General features: G+C 47.2%; 1 protein-coding gene across 1 annotated transcript in view; it reads right to left on the bottom strand.

Annotated features, from left to right (window-relative positions):
- The window catches only part of LOC121548154 (unconventional myosin-IXAa), a 138,791-nt gene that overhangs the window by 13,387 nt on the left and 101,241 nt on the right, over positions 1-24,163 (bottom strand). The window contains 17 exon segments of the mRNA XM_045209969.1: positions 302-352; positions 1,152-1,340; positions 2,351-2,470; positions 2,957-3,165; positions 3,321-3,451; positions 4,825-4,928; positions 5,785-5,985; positions 6,314-6,416; positions 7,095-9,059; positions 9,711-9,971; positions 9,973-10,022; positions 12,677-12,826; positions 15,251-15,373; positions 16,850-17,041; positions 19,971-20,093; positions 20,189-20,228; positions 20,496-20,633. Of these exon segments, the coding sequence (XP_045065904.1) occupies positions 302-352; positions 1,152-1,340; positions 2,351-2,470; positions 2,957-3,165; positions 3,321-3,451; positions 4,825-4,928; positions 5,785-5,985; positions 6,314-6,416; positions 7,095-9,059; positions 9,711-9,971; positions 9,973-10,022; positions 12,677-12,826; positions 15,251-15,373; positions 16,850-17,041; positions 19,971-20,093; positions 20,189-20,228; positions 20,496-20,633 (4,150 nt within the window).

Raw genomic sequence — 24,163 nt, 5'->3', positions numbered from 1 at the left:
TTTGTTTCTAAAGGAAAGAGAATCATGGCTGACTGGCGGTTAATATGTTTTAAATTGAGACTCCGCGATATGACGTTGCTACGAGCAGGTTCAATCTGCTACAGTGCGATAGCCGCGGGAACAAAACAGCGGAGAAGTTTCGCCTCGTGCTTCAATGCTTTTTTAGTTGTTGCGGAAAAATCGGACCCGATTTTGCTGTTTACTTCGTGCATCACTGACTATACATTTAAGATCAGTCTGGTCTCAGTCTCATACCAAAATGGTTGACTACTAGTTTGAAACAGAAAGAGCAGGCACTCACAATGTCAGCGTCTTTTTTCCTCCTCTTTTTGCGCTCAGGTTTGGGGACCTGCTGGGGGAACACAACCAAATATAACAGAGCTCTGACAACAACAAATACTGTAATACCCTTGTAGCTTACAAATTAATAAGATCGTAAAGACCAAAATGCTATTTTCGAGCAGACCCTCTCTTCCAGAGGGGCTAAGTATAGTAGCCAAGGCTTCATGTGACCCGTACAGGGATTAAAATTAGTTACCTGGGTGTTGGAAGCAGTTACATCAGCAGCTAACCCTGTTAACCAGGCCACTGTAGCAGTGCTGTGCCGACAACACACACACACACACACACACACCCTGCAGCTACTAACATTACTGCTAACCCACCTAAACCATGGCTTCAGCTACTAACATTACTGCTAACCCACCTAAACCATGGCTTCAGCTACTAACATTACTGCTAACCCACCTAAACCATGGCTTCAGCTACTAACATTACTGCTAGCCCACCTAAACCATGGCTTCAGCTACTAACATTACTGCTAACCCACCTAAACCATGGCTTCAGCTACTAACATTACTGCTAACCCACCTAAACCATGGCTTCAGCTACTAACATTACTGCTAACCCACCTAAACCATGGCTTCAGCTACTAACATTACTGCTAACCAACCTAAACCATGGCTTCAGCTACTAACATTACTGCTAGCCCACCTAAACCATGGCTTCAGCTACTAACATTACTGCTAACCCACCTAAACCATGGCTTCAGCTCAGACAGCATGCAGTGCACAGTGTGATACTTAGCTACATAGCCAACGGCTACAATAACAACATTGCACCAGACAGAAGGTCAGCGGTGGAGGTGGTACCTTGCTGATGGTGCTGTCCATGGGCTTGTACTCGGTCATGAACTCGTCCAGAAAGATCTTGAAGGTGTTGACCCAGACCTTGACAGGCGACTCGCTCCAGTCCCGCTGCTCCAGACGCATGGTCTTCTCCAGGATCTGTTCAAACAGGGCGTACAAGTCCTTGTAGCGGATACTCTTCCCATCATCCATCTGGAGAGCACAAACAAGAGGTTTACATTAAAAAAAACATGCCGGTAACTACTGCCATTTAAATACATAATTTATGTATTAAGGACACTATTGTAAAGTAGTTACCATGTAACTACTAGCATGTAAATACATATGTATTAAGGACACTATTGTAAAGTAGTTACCATGTAACTACTGCCATTTAAATACATATGTATTAAGGACACTATTGTAAAGTAGTTACCATGTAACTACTAGTATGAAAATACATAGGTATTAAGGACACTATTGTAAAGTAGTTACCATGTAACTACTGCCATTTAAATACATATGTATTAAGGACACTATTGTAAAGTAGTTACCATGTAACTACTGCCATGTAAATACATATGTATTAAGGACACTATTGTAAAGTAGTTACCATGTAACTACTGCCATTTAAATACATATGTATTAAGGACACTATTGTAAAGTAGTTACCATGTAACTACTAGTATGAAAATACATAGGTATTAAGGACACTATTGTAAAGTAGTTACCATGTAACTACTGCCATGTAAATACATATGTATTAAGGACACTATTGTAAAGTAGTTACCATGTAACTACTAGTATGAAAATACATAGGTATTAAGGACACTATTGTAAAGTAGTTACCATGTAACTACTGCCATGTAAATACATATGTATTAAGGACACTATTGTAAAGTAGTTACCATGTAACTACTAGTATGAAAATACATAGGTATTAAGGACACTATTGTAAAGTAGTTACCATGTAACTACTGCCATGTAAATACATATGTATTAAGGACACTATTGTAAAGTAGTTACCATGTAACCACTGCCATGTAAATACATATGTATTAAGGACACTATTGTAAAGTAGTTACCATGTAACCACTGCCATGTAAATACATAGGTATTAAGGACACTATTGTAAAGTAGTTACCATGTAACCACTGCCATGTAAATACATGGGTATTAGGGACCCTCGGATTCTAACAGGGTTGTTGCGCTGCCGTACTAACCGCTAGAGCAGTAGAGTAGGAGTTGAAGATGTTGAGGCGGAACTCCTTCAAGGCCTTTTTGAACACCACGTCCACCATTGTGTCTTTCTTACCGCCGTCCTCTGCCACCAGGTCACTGATCTAAATGAAACAAAAACAACTCCTTGATAAAATTATTCTCTAGGGCTTTGGTACATGAGCCTTGTAAAACAACTTAAGACTGGACATTGAACAACCTCAATACTGATATTCAAATCATCATCATGTTCAAAGCTCAAAATTCAAATTGAGAATTTATATTGGTAGTCAACCTGAAAGCGCCACCTTCCTCGTGCTGTTGTAATAACGCTCTGTGTGTGTGTGTTTGTGTGTATGTTGTTCTGAGTTTCTTCATATGCATGTATCTATATGTGTGTGTATGTTCGAGTGTGTGCTGTGTCCATGTGTGCGAGTCTGCATATGCCTGCATATTTCTGTGTGTGTGTGTGCGTGGGTGTGTGTGTGCGTGTGTGTGCGTGGGTGTGTGTGCGTGGGTGTGTGTGTATGTGTGTGTATGTGTGTGCGTGTGTGTGTATGTGTGTGTGTGTGTGTGTGTGTGTGTGTGTGTGTGTGTGTGTGTGTGTGTACCTTCTTCATGAGGAAGTCATTCATGCTCCTGTAGTCGTTGGTGCAGGTGAGGATCTGCAGAGCGTCGTTCCCCCACTGGGCGGGCTCTAGGGCCCCGCTGCTGATCTTGACGCTACGCCGCCTCTTCACTTTGGGCTCCTTGTTCTCCTTGGCCCCCCGCTCCAGGGTCATGTCTGGACTACGAGGCGGGGACATGTAATCCTGTCCTGCTGGGAGGGAGGGATGGAGAGACAGACAGAGAGACAGACAGACAGTAAGTCTAACACCTTTCGTTCAAGTCTTCTAGACTCAAGTGATCTTCACTGTGTCTTCTTCTGACAGTTAGACCTGTTGAACCCCACGATGCCCTTTAACCCCCACCCACCTTCACCCAGCAGTGGCCCCGTGTCTCCGTCGTCTGCCTCCATGGAGTCACCTCCGCAGAACAGCTTCTCTCTGGATGACTTCTTCTCGCCCTGCTTCGTCTTGCCCCAGAAGCGCATCTTACCACGAACCCTGGTGGTGGGAGAGACAGATCACAGCTTCATTATCCCTAACCCTGGTGGTGGGAGAGACAGATCACAGCTTCATTAACCCTAACCCTGGTGGTGGGAGACAGATCACAGCTTCATTATCCCTAACCCTGGTGGTGGGAGAGACAGATCACAGCTTCATTATCCCTAACCCTGGTGGTGGGAGACAGATCACAGCTTCATTATCCCTAACCCTGGTGGTGGGAGAGACAGATCACAGCTTCATTAACCCTAACCCTGGTGGTGGGAGACAGATCACAGCTTCATTATCCCTAACCCTGGTGGTGGGAGACAGATCACAGCTTCATTATCCCTAACCCTGGTGGTGGGAGACAGATCACAGCTTCATTATCCCTAACCCTGGTGGTGGGAGACAGATCACAGCTTCATTAACCCTAACTCTGGTGGTGGGAGACAGATCACAGCTTAATTAACCCTAACCCTGGTGGTGGGAGACAGATCACAGCTTCATTATCCCTAACCCTGGTGGTGGGAGACAGATCACAGCTTCATTAACCCTAACCCTGGTGGTGGGAGACAGATCACAGCTTCATTATCCCTAACCCTGGTGGTGGGAGACAGATCACAGCTTCATTAACCAAGAATGGGCTGCCATCAGTCAGGATGTGGCCCAGAAGTTAATTGACAGCATGCCAGGGCGGATTGCAGAGGTCTTGAAAAAGAAGGGTCAACACTGCAAATATTGACTCTTTGCATAAACTTAATGTAATTGTCAATAAAAGCATTTGACACTTGTGGAATGCTTGTAATTATACTTCAGTATACCATAGTAACATCTGACAAAAATATCTCATAACACTGAAGCAGCAAACTTTGTGAAGACCAATACTTGTGTCATTCTCAAAACTTTGGACCACGACTGTAGATGAAGGGGAGGAGACAGGTTAAAGAATAATTTTTAAGCCTTGAGACAATTTAGACATGAACTGTGTATGTGTGCCATTCAGAGGGTGAATGGGCAAGACAGATTTAAGTGCCTTTGAACAGGGTATGGTAGTAGGTGCCAGGCGGAGCAGTTTGAGTGTGCCAAGAAATGCAACGCTTCTCGGTTTTTCACGCTCAACAGTTTCCCCATGTGTATCAAGAATGGTCCAACACCCAAAGGATATTCAGCCAACTTGACACAACCGTGGGACGCATTGGAGTCAACATGGGCCAGCGTCCCTGTGGAACGCTTTCGACACCTTGTAGAGTCCATGCCCCGACAAACTGAGGCTTTTCTAAGGGCAAAAGGGAGGGGTGCAACTCAATATTAGGAAGGTGTTCTTAATGTTTTGTACGCTCAGTGTATACTGTATTAAAATGACTACAATGGACACCATGACAGGAACAAACCTTCCATCTGACTGGGTGTTCTTGCGTATCGTGTCAACTTTGGCCAGATCTCCAGACGACATGGCCTTGTGCATCTTCTTCTGTTCCTCAGAGCTGGTGGAAGGCTGAAACGCCAATGAATGACACAATGTCAGCATCATCATATAGAAACAGATAGGACAATTAAAGAGACTTTTCAATATCTACAGTACTAACTGAAGTTGTGTGTTACTCTACGTCTATGTTTTCGTATCTCACAGGAGACGGGAGGATTTTTCCCCCACGCCAGTAGATGGCAGTACAACAATGGATTCCTTGACAAAATGTATCACTTCCACTAGCCTGAGTTGTCAGTTGTACTCAAGACTAAACATTTTCAATGCTGTCTATAGCTCACAGTTTTTCACTAGCATACCTGACTAGCAGTATATCTAACATGGATAGCCAGCTAGCACAATAAAGACAGTTTATGTTACACCGAAGTAGAGAGGTCAGGAATGTGTGTTAATGGATCATCAGGGGAGGAAGGTCAAGGTTGAGCGATGACCTTCGACCCAGGATCCCAGGGTTCGGTCAGAAAGCAGGGCTAATGGTGAGAAGAGAAAGCTAACAGGCTACAGTAACATGCCATGGTTAATTATGCTGACAGAGGTGCAGAAGGAGAATCACTTCGGGGCTGTGAAGAAGTGAGGAGAGAGGCTAAGCTAGGCTAGAACCTTGATCGGGTTTTAAAGAGAAGAGTGTGTTAGCACCGTTGAAACAGTTTATGCTCGGCGGAAGAGTGAAAATCTAGTTAAAGCGTAGGTTGTTTAGTTGAGTTGGTCGGTAGAGCAGGTCTGCCCAGCCAGTGCTAAAGAGGGTTAACAGCAGGGGGAAGAAAGATGGCCGTCCCACTGTGAAGCTTAGAGGAACAAGAGAATAACTTATATTAGTTGAATTGGGGTGTAGGCCAAGGTTTAGGTATGGGTCTGTTTTCTTTACCATCTCTGAGTCACTGAAACACTCAAAGGACTGCTGTTTAGGGAGGGTTGGGATGTAGGGGGGAGGGGAGGAGTGGGGGGGCTTTCCGTCGTACTCATCCTCCTCCGACTCGCCCCCCAGCGAGGAGGTCGGCGTGCGGGTCAGAAAGTCAGAGCGCGTCCGTGCCATGCGGGCTTTCTTTCTGTGGCCCGCCCTGCTGACCTGGTTGACCAAAAACGATATAACAACAGTTGAAACACACTGAGAAACAGGCCATTGAATGCTGCTTTCCTCTTTAGGACCTGTGGATACTAGACAGGGTCTTGGATGCCCCAATGTTTCCTTTTTCAATCTGTGCAACTAGCTTTCTGTGTAACCATCTTTTTATTACGTCGGTCTCTCTCTCTCTCTAGGATATGTACACACATGCAAACACTTAGAGCACCCACACACCCACACAATATCTCTTTATCAGTCTGACTATTAGATATGGACATGCAAATACATACTATTATGACAACAAATGCTACCAGTTCTGCTATTCACTAACCTCCTGTGTTTTCAGTCCTATGGAGGGCTTGGAGCTTGAGGAGGGGTCCTCCTTTGGGACTGCTACAGCCTTCTCTTGATTGACAGGCTTCTCCTTGTCAAACCTAAAACACATCGAGTCATTGAGTCAGGGAATGAAGATGGGGTTAAAGTTGCAATATGTAACTTTTTGGGCGACCCGACCAACTTCACATAGAAAGGTGAATTATAGATCTGTCATTGTCATTGAAAGCAAGTCTAAGAAGCGGTAGATATGTTCTATGTGCGCTATTTCTATGCTTCCTGCTCTTAAGTTTCATATTGCATCTTTTACTTTCGGTTTTGTACACCAGCTTCAAAGAGCTGAAAATACAATATTTTTGGTTATGGAAGATATATTTCACAGCGGTTTAGATGGTACAATGATTCTCTACACTCTGAGTTCTTGTTTTGTCATAAACTGAAATTAGGCGAACTATTAGAATTTTAGCAACCAGGAAATGGTGGAGCGATTTCTGCATATTGCACCTTTAAGTTTATCTGTGAAATAGTAAATCATTATTCCAAACCCATTAATTCCCAAGCAACACCTATTTTGCTCATGTTTTTTATTTATTTAAATAACCTTTGTGAACTATGCATCTATTACGTCTCTTTGTTTCTTTTCAGAGGTTAAGAATTATATATGACAGACATTTTTAGGAATAATCTCCCATCTCTCCATTAAATGTGTATCAATGTCTAGTTGAGTGGTTAAGGTACCTACAGTACATGATAACTCCATAGCTGGATTCAATACTCACTTAGAGAACGACACCCTGTCTTTGGGCGCATAGAAGATGTTCCCCGACCTGTCAGTCATGCTGACACTGGCGCCCTGATTGGCCGGGGCCTTCTTGGGGACCCTCCCTCTGGCTCCTCCTCCCCCGCCCTCTCTGGACTCCAGGGTCAAATTCGGCGCCCAGCCGTCCGCAACGGGCCTCCCATCCCTGGTCTTTGCTTTGGGGACTGAGGGAGGTGGAGGGAGCCGGGCCTGGGGATGGGGCTGGTTGGGCTGGGCCTTGGGCTGGGTCTTGTTGGGCTGGGCCTTGGGCTGGGCCTTGTTGGGCTCAGGATGGGGCTTGGGAACACTCTGGGTGTCCATCGGCCCAGGAGGAGAGAGGTCTGCAGGGGCAGCGGACACAGACTTGGTCTTGAAGGGTGGAGCCAGAGCCGGGGCTCTCTCGATGAGAAGGGAGCTGGGTCTTAGGGGCCTGGTCGAGGTAGCTGTGGTTGCACTCCTGTCTTGGGAGGGCCCTCCCTGGAGGGGCCCCCCCTGCCGGCTCTGCTGGATCCTGACCAGGGCCTCGCCCCTCTGCTTCTCCAACAGTTCCCTCTCGTACTGGGCGAAGTGGCGGCGCTGTCTCTCCAGAACCTCCTTCTGCTGTCGGATCTGGTCCATCATCTCCCGCTCGTTCTGCTGTTGCAGGTGCCGCTGACGCTCCTCCTTTTCCTCGTTCAGTCGCTCCAGCTTCTCCAGGACCAGCTGGTTGGCGGCCGGGACGGGGATGACGGGGGCGGGATCTAGTGGTTGAACGGGCGCCGGAACTGATGGCCGTGGCGATGAAGGGGATTCGCCGGTTTGTGCCGAACCGTCATGAACCTCTACAGGGGGAAGATGAACAACAGCACCACCTAGCTCCTCCTGATACAGGGGGGTTTCCTTCTGCATGCTGATGACCACCACCACGGGTCGCCGTGACGACTCCCGCCTTTGTTTGATTGACTTGAGCGGCTTGGTGATGATGGTGGTACTAGTGGTAGTGGTGGTGGTATCTTCCTCGAGGGGTCGCGAGGGGTCAATGCCAGGACGACGGGTGATGACCAAGCTGCCATCAGTTGACGGGACGTAAAAGGTAGGGAGGTAGTTCTCTATCTTGGGCGGAGGTGGAGAGACGGCAGCCGGTTCTGGCTTGGCCTGGCTCTGACTGTCTGGAGGTGGGGAGGCGACATCGGACACAGAAGCCCTGGGAGGCTCCTTCGACATGGGGCTAATGGGGATGACCTCTGGGGCCTGCTCCATCGGCGCTTCATAAGAGAGGGGGGAACCAAGCTCCTTCGCATCCGCCAAAGGTGCCCTCTCCCTGAGTATCTCGTCGTCCACGCTGAGTAGCTCGAAGCTGCCCTTGGAGCTCTGGCTGTCGGGGGTTCCGGGCCCCTGGGGGGAGCGGAGAGGCGAGGTGGTGGCGGGGGCCAGCTCGGCCGACCAGCGCCTCTCCTCAGAGGGGGACGAGGCCCCACCACTGCCCGTGGCCCGCACCTTGAGCAGCTCCAGGCTGAACTTGGCCTGCTCCAGCTCCCTCATCCTCCGGCTCTCCCTCTTGGCCCTGGTGGTCCTCTGGCAGGGCTCGTCCAGGGTCCTGGTCCTCTCTCTCACCACCACCGTGGCAGTGGCAGCTGTCGACGAAACTGGCGGTGGTTCAGACTGGGCCCTACCGGAGCTCTCTGCGGCCCTCGCCACTCCTCCTTCACCTCCTCCCTCTTTTCTCCTCTCCTCCTGGCTGTTCAGTCTCTGGAGGCTCCTCTCCCGCTCCTTGTATGAGCGGTCCTCCCATGTGCTCAGGTCCAGGCCCATGATCCTCACTGGCTGATCATCTTCTTCTGGCGAGAGGCGAGTCTGTCCATTCTGCAGCAGCTGCTGCTGTTGTTGCTGCTGCTGTTGTTGACTCTCTCTCTCCCTCAGCCTCTGCTCCTTCTCTCTCAGTCTCTGCTCCTTCAGCTGCCCGAAGCTGTCAATCAAGGAGGCATGGTTACAGCTAAACCAATCACAAGGCAACACCACACCTTCAATGAGTCTTACTTCCTTGTTCCTTGACAAGACAGACTAGACACTTAAAAACATATAACAGTCTCTTCCTGTTGAATGTGTCAACTCAAAGTGGCAGCCTTACGGGAGAACGTCCTCCTCCAGCTCAGCTGACTGTTGCTACTTTGTTCTGGGTGTTTATGTAACCACATTATCTGAACAGGAGATTTTTCAGCTGGCAGGCCATGAATACGGGCACGTCACCAGTTCCGACTGGGCGTGGAGGGGGATTGGATATAGATTATGACCAATAAGTACAGTGAATGAACTTTGCAGCAATTTCTAATCTCGTTGCAAGAATGTTTGAGTTGAAATGATGGTAGCATGGAAGTTCAGATGGTCTTCTGTGGCAACACTGCCTTCATAAAATGTTCCATGGCATTTCATATTGATTTCCATGATCATGCAAAAGTATCCAGAAACAGTAATGAAGCATAACGTTTTGAAAGCTCAGCTGCAGATAGAAATGCATTTGTAGAACAGACAAAGTGTAGAACAGACTATTCACTCTCATGTCATGTGGAGAACCACGTCTGCTCTAAGAAACGTTCTACAACACTTAACATTAGTTTACCTCTGTCTGGCCAGGTATCCTTTCCCCGCTGCCTGTAGCAGCACCGTGGTGCCACGCAGTCGCAGGTAGGCGTCTCTGGCCATGTGGCAGCGCCAGGCCGTCTGGATGGCGAGTGCTGCCCCCTCCCGTTCTCTCCGCTTCAGCCACGCCCTCCACTCCCTCTGCAGCAGCAGGGCCGCCTCCCGCCACAGCCCGAACCTCCGGCGCTCCTTGTATCCCCGCCAGGCGGTCTGGAGGCACAAAGCCGCCTCCTCCTGGATGCTGGGAGTCGTAGTCATCTTCCTGCTTGGACAGGTAGGCACGCCACCATTGCTGTGTGAGGGAAAAGCAGGTGAGATCAGCGCTGTGGATGTTACCGCATTTATAGTATGATGGAATTTGTTAAGTTTCTTGGATTTGAGTCCATCCATCTATAGCAACGTCCAATCCAAAAATCACCCCCCTATGCACTTGTGGAGATCTGATAGGTACAGTAAAGGCAAATTGGCAAATATTCCATCAAGCCAATCAGAAAGCAAGGTGGAGATATTACCATGTTGCTTACACCTATCCAATTCTCTCAGATTTCCACAAGTGCATAGAGGCTAGGAGGGCCTGGGGGGTTAGGAGGGCCTGGGGGGTTAGGGGGCCTGGGGGGTTAGGAGGGCCTGGGGGGTTAGGAGGGCCTGGGGGGTTAAGAGGGCCTGGGGGGTTAGGAGGGCCTGGGGGGTTAGGAGGGCCTGGGGGGTTAGGAGGGCCTGGGGGGTTAGGAGGGCCTGGGGGGTTAGGAGGGCCTGGGGGGTTAGGAGCCTAGGGGGAGCTGGGATTGGGCACTACTGAATAAAATAATTTTTGGTATAGTCAGGGAAAATGTTGTCAAAACAGGACACAAAGCTATCCAAACTTGGCTGACTACACAAAGAGCAATGGCAGTCTCAGCAGAGATAATATAAATACATTAACTGTTTGACAGACCTTTTGTTCTCCTGCTCTGGGAACATGATCACAACACTTCCATTAGAGGGTTTATTTCAACGTTGTTAGCGCTCAGTCTCTGGCTACTAACACTTCTACCCATTGATTGGATTTCTTTTTCTTTCCAACTAGGCAAAACCAAAACACCCGAGTCTCTTTCCAAAGGACCAAATAGGCGGTTACAGTGTAAACAGATATAATACGAGGCCCTCTCCAAGCAGGGAAGGGAGAGGTGTAGCAGGGGAACATTAACAAGGGTAGATGCCCTGATCCATTTGGTTTATTTTTTTCTTTATTTTTTATACTGTTTTTCACACTGTGTATTCATATACCGTATTCTTCACATAGCTCTTTCTAATATATCTAATACAGTACATTGCATTTTGTTACACCGTTTATTCCCATCGCGTATCTATATACTGGATTCCTGACATGGCTCACTGTAATATATCTACTGCTGAACATATCATTCTTAAGTAGATATTGTAGGTGCATATACACATTGATTGCATTTGGATTACTGATAGTGTTAACTGGATTAGTTCTGACATTCCTGATTTCTTGTTTTTAGTTTTTGATTATTATTATTTGTGTACTTGTTTGACAATTTTGCTGCACTGTTAGGAGCTAGTAAAACAAGCATTCGCTATAACATCTGTCAAACTGTGTACGTGACCAATAAACTTTGACTTGATCCTGGAGTGCCAGAGGTATTGCAGGGTTTGATTCCAACCAGGTACCACACCTGACTCTACTAATCACCTCAACAACTGTGCTAGTTGATCAATATCAGTGATTGGCTAAATTACACCAAGGTCTCAAAGATCTAAAGCAAAAAAGGCCAACTGACAAACCCGAAGTACCTATCCTTAAGGTGTATTATATCCAGTACCATTCATAGCCAACTTCTCTAGTACAACAATGTCCCACTTTATGAGAGGACTTAGTTTTGGTTCCTGCTGGATACTGTAACGTAACTGAATCAACAATTGCATAAGTACTAGGATCAAATATCTGGTATGAGTCTTAGATTGGGATCGTGAAAGTTGAATGACATCCAAAACAAAGTTGAGGAACGGTCAAGACAAATAGTTGAGCTAATTCACATAATTCTCCACAAAAGTTAATTGTGGGATTACTGAAAGGGCTCTGAATCTAAACATCCCTCTATAACACATACAATTACATATCTTTAGTGGCCCATCAAAACCGGGCTGAGCAAGATTGCACAGATAAGGACTGACACATAATATTGGGATGAGAAGCATTCCTACCTCAGTTCAATAACACCAATATGTGCATTATTTCCCACTTAAATCCATTTACTAAATACTAAATAAATATCACATTTACAAACAAACACCTACTGTATCTATAGCCTGGATATACTATAGATCATTTACACAGTTAATATCACCAACTATGGTGCTGAGAGCCACAGAACAGGGTGTGCAGACTTTCTACCAGCCCAGCGCTAACACACCTGAGTCAACTAATCAACTCATCAAGACCCTGATTGCGTGCAACTGTAATGAAACCAAATCCTGCATACCCCTGTAGCAGGACCATGCAACTGTAATGAAACCAAAGCCTGCATACCCCTGTAGCAGGACCATGTAACTGTAATGAAACCAAAGCCTGCATACCCCTGTAGCAGGACCATGCAACTGTAATGAAACCAAAGCCTGCATACCCCTGTAGCAGGACCATGCAACTGTAATGAAACCAAAGCCTGCATACCCCTGTAGCAGGACCATGCAACTGTAATGAAACCAAAGCCTGCATACCCCTGTAGCAGGACCATGCAACTGTAATGAAACCAAAGCCTGCATACCCCTGTAGCAGGACCATGCAACTGTAATGAAACCAAAGCCTGCATACCCCTGTAGCAGGACCATGCAACTGTAATGAAACCAAAGCCTGCATACCCCTGTAGCAGGACCAGGGTTGGTGCCCCCTGCCCGGTCACTGGCCCTGGGGTGATGAGGCTATAAGAAGGGGACGGTGGTTACCTGGATGGTTGTGGCAGCTAGTCTCATCCTGATGAAGTGTTTCCTCTCCAGCAGGGCCCTGAAGCGGCGCTGTAGCGTGACGATACGGTCCAGGACCTCCCTGTGGAGCAACGCCTGCAGCCGCTGACGCTCCACCTCACGCAGGAACACCTGACAGCGGACACAATGAGTGGCACATCATACACACATACATATATACTCACACACACACACAAGGGCACACTGTTCAAGTATGGACATCCTCCTCCCTGGATGATCAGACACAGGGACACAAGAATTTCAGGTATGGACCACTAATTATAGACACATCAAACCAAAGGAATAGCTCTGGACCCATCTATCAGAGGTACGGTCCATATTTAGGGTATGTTCTGTATTACATCCTGTCTCCCAGAAAGACTACAGTAATATATTGTCACTGCTCCTTATGTTCCTGTTTCTATATTTAAATAAAGTTCAATAACCTAAAGCAGGGCTGAGTCTCCAGCCCCCCCCGTGGAGACTGATAAACTGATGGTCAACTAACCACTAGCTATGAGGACAACGCAAGGTCTGTCTGTTCTGTTCTAGTATAGTTCATTAGCCCAGCACCTGTGTTTTAAGGATGTGCGTATGACCACACACTTTTCTATATATAAGGCTGGTCTAAATGTGTAAAATAAAACAGATCAGTGCCTTATGGCAAATCCCCATGGGGGTACAATATACTACAGAAAACCAAAGACAATTGGATACAATTGTTGATATCTTGACTAAAAAGTCTCAATTTTATCCCTTCCTCTTTGTTTTAATCTACTGTAGTGACAGGCAGTAGGGTGACTAGTACCATGGTTTTAATCTACTGTAGTGACCGGCAGTAGGGTGACTAGTACCATGGTTTTAATCTACTGTAGTGACAGGCAGTAGGGTGACTAGTACCATGGTTTTAATCTACTGTAGTGACCGGCAGTAGGGTGACTAGTACCATGGTTTTAATCTACTGTAGTGACAGGCAGTAGGGTGAATAGTACCATGGTTTTAATCTACTGTAGTGACAGGCAGTAGGGTGACTAGTACCATGGTTTTAATCTACTGTAGTGACAGGCAGTAGGGTGACTAGTACCATGGTTTTAATCTACTGTAGTGACAGGCAGTAGGGTGAATAGTACCATGGTTTTAATCTACTGTAGTGACCGGCAGTAGGGTGACTAGTACCATGGTTTTAATCTACTGTAGTGACAGGCAGTAGGGTGACTAGTACCATGGTTTTAATATACTGTAGTGACAGGCAGTAGGGTGACTAGTACCATGGTTTTAATCTACTGTAGTGACAGGCAGCTGGGTGAATAGTACCATGGTTTTAATCTACTGTAGTGACCGGCAGTAGGGTGACTAGTACCATGGTTTTAATCTACTGTAGTGACCGGCAGTAGGGTGACTAGTACCATGGTTTTAATCTACTGTAGTGACAGGCAGTAGGGTGAATAGTACCATGGTTTTAATCTACTGTAGTGACAGGCAGTAGGGTGACTAGTACCATGGTTTTCATCTACTGTAGTGACAGGCAGCTGCGTGAATAGTACCATGGTTTTAATCTACTGTAGTGACAGGCAGTAGGGTGACTAGTACCATGGTTTTAATCTACTGTAGTGACAGGCAGTAGGGTGACTAGTACCATGGTTTTAATCTACTGTAGTGACAGGCAGTAGGGTGAATAGTACCATGGTTTTAATCTACTGTAGTGACATGCAGTAGGGTGAATAGTACCATGGTTTTAATCTACTGTAGTGACCGGCAGTAGGGTGACTAGTACCATGGTTTTAATCTACTGTAGTGACAGGCAGTAGGGTGAATAGTACCATGGTTTTAATCTACTGTAGTGACCGGCAGTAGGGTGACTAGTACCATGGTTTTAATCTACTGTAGTGACAGGCAGTAGGGTGAATAGTACCATGGTTTTAATCTACTGTAGTGACAGGCAGTAGGGTGAATAGTACCATGGTTTTAATCTACTGTAGTGACCGGCAGTAGGGTGACTAGTACCATGGTTTTAATCTACTGTAGTGACCGGCAGTAGGGTGACTAGTACCATGGTTTTAATCTACTGTAGTGACAGGCAGTAGGGTGAATAGTACCATGGTTTTAATCTACTGTAGTGACAGGCAGCTGGGTGAATAGTACCATGGTTTTAATCTACTGTAGTGACCGGCAGTAGGGTGACTAGTACCATGGTTTTAATCTACTGTAGTGACCAGCAGTAGGGTGACTAGTACCATGGTTTTAATCTACTGTAGTGACAGGCAGTAGGGTGAATAGTACCATGGTTTTAATCTACTGTAGTGACAGGCAGTAGGGTGACTAGTACCATGGTTTTCATCTACTGTAGTGACAGGCAGCTGCGTGAATAGTACCATGGTTTTAATCTACTGTAGTGACAGGCAGTAGGGTGACTAGTACCATGGTTTTAATCTACTGTAGTGACAGGCAGTAGGGTGACTAGTACCATGGTTTTAATCTACTGTAGTGACAGGCAGTAGGGTGAATAGTACCATGGTTTTAATCTACTGTAGTGACATGCAGTAGGGTGAATAGTACCATGGTTTTGCCAACTTGGTATCCATCGGGCGCAAGGTCCACCTGGCCTAGGTACTGTCTGATGCCCTCTTGGGTGGCACTGGTGCCCTCGGGTAGCAGCACGCGGAAGTGACGGACAAAATCCTGCCAGGCAAGAAGAGGGAAAAGGAGAAACACAAAAAAACAACAACGGTTATAATAAATGTAGGAGGCAATTTTCAGAAGTGTGAGTCGGTGGACAGTCCTCAACGGCAACGGTCTCTACTGGTTAACTCTTCTCTATGGCACTGTACTGATCACCTGATTGGCTGGGCTTTCTGTCGCAGGCAGCACAAAACACTGCAGCTCCTGAGGATTGGAGCTGTGCATCTCTAAGTGATATCACCAGCCAGTCTCTAAAGGAACATCTCTTAGCTTCACTCTACAGGAGTGACACAGGGACAAGGTCCTGTTCGGGGCACATGTGGTTTTAGGGATAGTCCATGGTGATATTTACAGGGAGGCTAACTAACATCATCAAAAAAATATTCACCATCCCACTCCCCCCCAAACGGAGGCCCGTTGTCTGATGTCAACACAGTTGGCAGTCCGGGAAACCGGTGAAGGCAGTAGGGGTGTGGCTGACTGACTGGGAAACAGATGCTGTGTTTATACAATTACCCCCACAGGACCAAGCGTTTCATTACAGACTATAGAGGCCCTGTTCTCCACACTGATCTCAGGACAGTCTTCAGAAGGGCCGCAGCTCTAATATGTCATGGGGAATTCAGATCAATGAGAATGTCAGTCTGAGGCTAAAACGATCTAGTGTTGTGAGTAAGTTCATGAGCGGCAGAATGAGGTCACGGGCGGGGCATTCCATCTCGTTTCATCGTCAAGGTTGTGTATTACAAACGTTCCATCACAATGGTTTTGCCCAGTGACCTAATGTTTGGCTTCCACAGCTGTAAACACTAGTTCAACGGTTCCTTACAGGACAAGCAATATACGAAAATAAAGGTGACGCTACTTTAAAACTGAAGGATTGGCTAAAAGTACAGTAACGAGCTAGACTCTAGACAATCCATAACATTATTGTGACATCTACTGTACCCAACTAGTCATATTCAAATGACACCTGAATTAAGCGCACTATCCTAATAGTCCCACAATACTATCATACAAACAACATCAAACTTATGAAGTCTTGGAGACAATATGGCAGCCACTTCAAATCGCTAGTAAATAATTTCTTACACAAACAGATACAACAGACGCCTTTGTTTTCTCAATGAACAGCACGACATGTTGCATACAACTGATCCCAATCACCAAGCCAACGGAAACACAGAGAAAGAAGTGGAAACAATGACTGAGGTTACTGAGGAACAGAGGACTTGACTCCGAGGTTACTGAGGAACAGAGGAAATTGCGTCAGGCAGATTAACACTGACTAATGTCTACGATGTGAGTGCTTCCAGGAGAGAAGACAGGCAGATTAACACTGACTAATGTCTACGATGTGAGACAGACTTGTAGATGGGGTAAATATGGGATGAGAGTGTGTGCATGTATATGCGTGTGTGTGTGTGTGTGTGTGAGTTTGCATACGCGTCTGTGCATCTGTCTAAAACGGCTTACCTGGAAGGTGTGCTTGATGCAGTAGCCTGACTGGCGGATGCGCACGGTCTCCAGCATACCTGTGTAGCGTAGCTGCCGGAGCACCAGACCATCGTTGAAGCGCAGGGGCAGCTTCTCTGCATTGGAACGGATGCATTTGACAAAGTAGGGTTCTGATTGGCCCAGAGTCTCCATCAGCTTATTGAGAGAGGCCTGTGGTAGGACAGATCAGGGGTGTCATCATTAGTCCAAAACGTTTAGCAAAAAAAAACCTGTTTACTCCAAACGGAAAACGTTTCGCTACGAAAACAAGAGTTTCTATTGGACAAATTCAGGTAGGCCCGTCCCTGTTTCATTTGCTTCCGTTTGGATCTGTTTGGTTCCTAGTGAATACATCCCAGGTATTGACATCACCAAAACCATATTAAAACATCATATAAACATATATACAACCTTTGTCAGACAGAAATAATACACGGCACATTGGCTTTGTTGGTTTTATAGCAGGGAGGAGTGGTTTTGTCTGGTGTGAATAATTGTTGTCCTGTCTTTATAACCCTTTTTTACCACATAGTAAAAGACTGTCTAGGATAATAGGCTAGCGTGTGGTTAGCTGCTGTAGCATGGAGGGTTGGGGTGAGGAGGGAGACAGGTCCTCCTGGGTTCTCTTCCTCCGGACAACAACAAACAGACACTGGGTAAGGTCCACCTGATGCCATAACATTCCAAAACTGTGTGTGTGTGTGTGCGCGTGTGAGAGAGAGAGAGAAAGTGAGGGAATGTGTGTGTATGCATGTGTGTGTATGAGAGTGTGTGTATGCATGTGTGTGTATGAGAGTGTGTGTATGTATATGTGTGTATGAGAGTGTGGGTGTGGGAGTGGCTATTTCGGTGGCCAGGAATGCAGTTCCCCCCACTCCGCTCAGAAGATGAAAGCAGTGTATGAGTGTGTGTGTATGTATATGTGTGTATGAGAGTGTGTATTTTTTTTTATTTCATTTAACATTTATTTAACTAGGCAAGTCAGTTAAGAACAAATTCTTATTTACAATGACGGCCTACATCGGCCAAACCCGGACGACGCCGGGCCAATTGTGCGCCGTCCTATGGGACTCCCAATCACGGCCGGTTGTGATACAGCCTGGAATCGAACCAGGGGGTCTGTAGTGACGCCTCAAGCACTGAGATGCAGTGCCTTAGACGGCTGCACACACATGTATGCATGTGTGTGTAAGTATATGTGTATGCATGTGTGTGTATGAGAGTGTGGGTGTGTGTGTGGCTATTTCGGTGGCCAGGAATGCAGTTCCCCCCACTCCGCTCAGAAGATGAAAGCAATCAGCCACACAACAGGATGTGGGAAGTGATGTCACCACTCCCTGCCTTCTGCCCAGGCTTCCTGCCAGCCAGAGGGGGTTAGAGTACAGCCAGGCTTCCTGCCAGCCAGAGAGGGTTAGAGTACAGGCCAGGGCTGGGGGATAGGGGATTGTTGTTGTGGGGGCGGTCACGCCTCTTTACACTCATACCGCGTCCCAAATGCCCCGCCCCCCTCCAGGCCCTGGTCAAAACTAGTGCACTATGTAAGGAATGGGGTGCCATTTGGGACTCACCCTCACCCTCTGTGAGCCAAGAGCAATAGAGACAGCCAGGCATGAGTAAAGACACAACAGAGGAGTTAAGAAAGACAAGCTGGTAGGAGGGAGAGATGATTACGGCTGTGATAAAGGGATGATCATAACTGAGATGAGTTGACAACGTCCCCCTCTGTCTCATCAGCCTACTCAGCTGGTCTTAGATAAGCTGGGGACTTCCATCTTTAAGTATCACCTTTATTCTATTAAAGACATGCTCCGGAACTTTGGCGACTACTAAGTATTTTTTTACCTAGTTTGAAAGCAACTGTTTTTCTGGAAGGTGTGCTGCGCCATTTTCCCTACATTTTCCCCAACGTGGTCCAGCCCCCTAGCAATTTGAGTTCAACCAATGAGCTTCAGCCCCTCGCCATATGAGAGACAGCTAGCAAGATGCACATGATGAACACACAGCAGGGCGTGTGACCACTACTTTCAGAACTACTGGCTAAAAAGTATAAAAAAGTACTGGAGAATCGCTTTAATTTAAAAATAGGATTTTGTGGTTTTATTCTTCTCTTTTTGACACGGTCAAATCTGCTCAACTGAGGTTAAAATTCATCATCAGGTATCACACTAATTTCCAAAGTGACAGAGAAATGGGAATGTTCTGGGCAAGAGATGTTTTATGAAATAGTTATTTTTTTCCACCCAGACATGATGTCATCGTTGTCTTTTGGGTGGGATTACAAAAAGAAAAAGACGTCACAGGATCAGACAGACAGACAGACAGACAGGCAGACAGACAGGCAGACAGAAAGGCAGACAGACAGGCAGACAGACAGGCAGGCAGGCAGACAGGCAGACAGACAGGCAGACAGACAGGCAGACAGGCAGGCAGACAGGCAGACAGACAGGCAGGCAGACAGACAGGCAGACAGACAGGCAGACAGACAGGCAGAGGGAGGAGGTTGTAAAAAGACTTCACAGGCTGGGATCTGACAGTGGGTGGACAGAGCGTGGGCAGACAGACAGACAGGCAGACAGACAGACAGACAGACAGACAGGCAGGCAGAGACAAGCAGACAGACAATCAGACAGGCAGGCAGGCAGAGGGAGGAGGTTGTAACAGGCAGCTCATGGGACAACACCCTGAGTTCCAGAGAACATCGATACTGTCAGCTGGACTCAGCTGGCAACTTCCAATACACATCCCAGATAAGTGGAGTAGAGTGAAGTTACCCCTAACCACTGATCTGAGGTCAGTTTAGTATTTTATCCCCTAATACACAAGTGTCAAACTCCAGTCCTCGAGGACAGAGTGTCTGCGGGGCGTCGCTCCTCCCTTGCACTCGATTGATCAATTAAGGTCACTGATTAGTTAGGAACTCCCCTCACCATGTTGTCTATGTCTCAATGGTCGTAATTGGACATTAATTGAAAAGATATAGCAAAAACCAGCAGACACATGGCCCGCCAGGAAATAAGTTTGACACCCTCGACCCTAATAGTTAAGGGCATGATTTGGGAGAGATACACTGATCCTAGATCTGTGCCTAAGGGGGACTGACCTGGAACTGAGCGCTGATGCTGGGTGGTTTCTTCTTCTTGTGGAGGTGGAGGAGGGACTTGGTGATGCGGTCGTGCAGCGTCAGGTTGCTGAGGTACTTGAGGGACTTGACATCAAGCAAGTGCTGTGGTAAAAGGGAAGAACACACGACCAGTAAGATCCAGCACTAGTATTATCACTAGAGGTTTAAAGACAAGGTGGCTTAACAAGGTGGCTTACCTTTGGAAGACTGGGCTTTGATTTGTAGTTTTTGTTTCTCCTGGTAAAAGAGAGCAGATGGTTTTAGGAACATAAGAATATCTACATTATGAATATCTACATTGTGTCTTCTCTACCAGGCCAATAAAGGGCTTAAAGAGGAGTGTTGCAGGGGGTTTGAGACAAACAGTCAGTGCCGAGAGTAATTTAAGGAGTGGTGTAGGAGGTTTGAGACAGAAACAGTCAGTGCTGAGAGTAATTTAAGGAGTAGTGGTGGTGGGTGGGTGGGTGGATGACCGGTGTTAAACAAAGATGTTGAGTCACTCACATGAGGATGCCGTGGGCTCTCTCCAGGAGCTTGCTGCTGGTGGAGTTCACAAAGATTCCTCCATCCTCTTCTGTGTTGGACCCGCTGGATGACAGGCGGCCCTGCCACCCGCCACGCCCATCCCAGCTCACACCCTCCCTGGTTAGGAACACACACAGATCAGTTTCAAAATGATCCACAGTTTAAAATATGCCTTTAGGAAATATAGAGATTTCATTTTAGCTGGACAACTAGGAAAAATCTTAAATAAGAAAATGTTTGACCAACATTTGACTGTATTTCATGTCCTGCAGAAAGGGGCTTTTCCATGTTAAGCACCACTACAAATGGGATATGCTATCCTAGCCCTGGGTTCTGCAGTGTAAAGCCTCAGGCCTCAAGGTAAACTCTGGTCATCCCAGCCAAGCGCCTGAACAAACAGCAGGTTTTTCTATCAACACAGCGGCTTGGGTCGGTTAACGGTCAACACCTAAACCCAACACCAAACCTCCCAACACCAAACCTCCCAACACCAAACCTCCCAACACCAAACCTCCCAACACCAAACCTCCCAACACCAAACCTCCCAACACCAAACCCCTTTAGCCCTGATAGTATACTGCATCAGGACTGGGGAGGAGAAGGCGATCCATCATGGATTCCACCCGGCAAGCCATCAGGACTGGGGAGGAGAAGGCTATCCATCATGGATTCCACCCGGCAAGCCATCAGGACTGGGGAGGTGAAGGCTATCCATCATGGATTCCACCCGGCAAGCCATCAGGACCTGGGAGGAGAAGGCGATCCATCATGGATTCCACCCGGCAAGCCATCAGGACCTGGGAGGAGAAGGCGATCCGTCATGGATTCCACCCGGCAAGCCATCAGGACTGGGGAGGAGAAGGCTATCCATCATGGATTCCACCCGGCAAGCCAACAGGACTGGGGAGGAGAAGGCTATCCATCATGGATTCCACCTGGCAAGCCATCAGGACCTGGGAGGAGAAGGCGATCCATCATGGATTCCACCCGGCAAGCCATCAGGACTGGGGAGAAGAAAGCTATCCATCATGGATTCCACCCAGCAAGCCATCAGGACTGGGGAGGAGAAGGCTATCCATCATGGATTCCACCCGGCAAGCCAACAGGACTGGGGAGGAGAAGGCTATCCATCATGGATTCCACCCGGCAAGCCATCAGCACTGGGGAGTAGAAGACGATCCATCATGGATTCCACCCAGCAAGCCATCAGGACTGGGGAGGAGAAGGCTATCCATCATGGACTCCACCCGGCAAGCCAACAGGACTGGGGAGGAGAAGGCTATCCATCATGGATTCCACCCGGCAAGCCATCAGCACTGGGGAGTAGAAGACGATCCATCATGGATTCCACCCAGCAAGCCATCAGGACTTGGGAGGAGAAGGCGATCCATCATGGATTCCACCCAGCAAGCCATCGTAGCAGCCGGGGAGGGAGGTTTGTTTTCACACTCTGACTCATAATGATTTATACGGCACTTCCTACTGGGTCTGTGGCCACACACAGCGACACGTTAAACACGGTATCCACGTGGGAGTACACATAGAACATATATAATGTTACTAATGGGGGGGCTCCGTCTTTCCTACAAGCGGGACGGGGTCAGAGGTTAGACACGGGTCCATGGGGAGGCGTCATGGGTGACAAGTGCAAGACAAGGCAAACAGGTGAAGACTTACAGCAAGCCATTCGTCTTCGGATTGTACTTTTTGATGTTGGCACCCAAACTAAAATGGTTACTCATTGTCTTAGGGTTTTATTGGTATAAAAAACAATAAACACCAAAGTATTTATTTGCCCAAGAAGAGGCAGTCATAGTAAAACAACACTGAGGTCTCAAAGTGTTTTGTTTTTACGACCCAATCTAGGATCCCATGGTTTTTGCAATATTTTCTTTTGTGGTTAAACCGATGGGGAAAAAACATGGCTTACATTTCAAACATATTTTGCTCTGTTTTGTGCATTCACAGCCAAGAATAGTTTGGACAGTGGAGACAGGTTGAAAATAGACTCTGGGCGTAAATGGCTGCGTCTCTTGGTTTTGTCTTAGCTGGACCTGTTTAGATTTCTCTCCATAGAGGTCATGGAAGAGACCCTAAAGACCTACTTTAGCCAAGCTACAGGAAGTAATCAGGTCCAAGATTCATATAAAGAACAGAGTAAATCCCGAACCCAAGTGGTGAGATATATTTACAATTTAAACAGGCCTCCCAATAAGTTTGGATGATTTAAACTGGAGACCTATAACTCCGTTGCCTAGGGAATATAAATTATATCACTAAAGCAATATAAACAAAATGCCCTGGTGGAAATAAATTAGGTGTCCTCCCAGACCACATTTGAGACTAATCCTATGAATATGAAAATGAGTAAGAAATGTTTCATTTCTGAAATATGGAGACTTGTCCCTTTAAAACAATGTTACTCTAATGCTGTGTATGCCACAAGGAGGAATGGCTACAGAATATGTTTGTTTTCAGAGTACCCCTCTGGATCCCAGACAGTACTGTACTGTCCACTGTAGCGTTCATCTGAGAAGACCCCTGCCGAGAGCCAGTATTTATCCGTCCCTGGGTCGTCTCCTGAAACACATAACTCTGACCTGACATCACGCAGGAAGCAGCTGCATGTGGGCTTTAGCACTAACTTAGTAACCATGAGTCTCTGTGTGTGTGTGTGTGTCTGTCTGTGTGCGTCTCCTCCTAAAATCACATTAAGAGGACTTTAACAGTCCAAGACTTGACTCCTTGTAACAAAAGCACTGTTGTAAGGGTGGTCTTTTGCCACTTGCTGTGTACGGGGGCAGTAATGTCATGTTATGGGGTTAATTAGGGGGTATGGGACTCTAGGAGGCAGTGGAGGGTGTTATGGGGTTAATTAGGGGGTATGGGGCTCTAGGGGGCAGTGGAGGGTGCTATGGGGTTAATTAGGGGTATGGGGCTCTAGGGGGCAGTGGAGGGTGTTATGGGGTTAATTAGGGGGTATGGGGCTCTAGGGGGCAGTGGAGGGTGTTATGGGGTTAATTAGGGGGTATGGGGCTCTAGGGGCAGTGGAGGGTGCTATGGGGTTAATTAGGGGGTATGGGGCTCTAGGGGGCAGTGGAGGGTGTTATGGGGTTAATTAGGGGGTATGGGGCTCTAGGGGGCAGTGGAGGGTGTTATGGGGTTAATTAGGGGGTATGGGGCTCTAGGGGGCAGTGGAGGGTGTTATGGGGTATGGGGCTCTAGGAGGCAGTGGAGGGTGTTATGGGGTTAATTAGGGGGTATGGGGCTCTAGGGGGCAGTGGAGGGTGTTATGGGGTTAATTAGGGGGTATGGGGCTCTAGGAGGCAGTGGAGGGTGTTATGGGGTTAATTAGGGGGTATGGGGCTCTAGGGGCAGTGGAGGGTGTTATGGGGTTAATTAGTGGGTATGGGGCTCTAGGGGGCAGTGGAGGGTGTTATGGGGTTAATTAGGGGGTATGGGGCTCTAGGGGGCAGTGGAGGGTGTTATGGGGTTAATTAGGGGGTATGGGGCTCTAGGGGGCAGTGGAGGGTGTTATGGGGTTAATTAGGGGGTATGGGGCTCTAGGGGCAGTGGAGGGTGTTATGGGGTTAATTAGGGGGTATGGGGCTCTAGGGGGACAGTGGAGGGTGTTATGGGGTTAATTA

Source organism: Coregonus clupeaformis, chromosome 32 (genome assembly GCF_020615455.1).
Source record: "Coregonus clupeaformis isolate EN_2021a chromosome 32, ASM2061545v1, whole genome shotgun sequence".
Lineage (NCBI taxonomy): Eukaryota > Metazoa > Chordata > Actinopteri > Salmoniformes > Salmonidae > Coregonus > Coregonus clupeaformis.
This window is presented reverse-complemented; position numbering and strand designations above follow the sequence as displayed.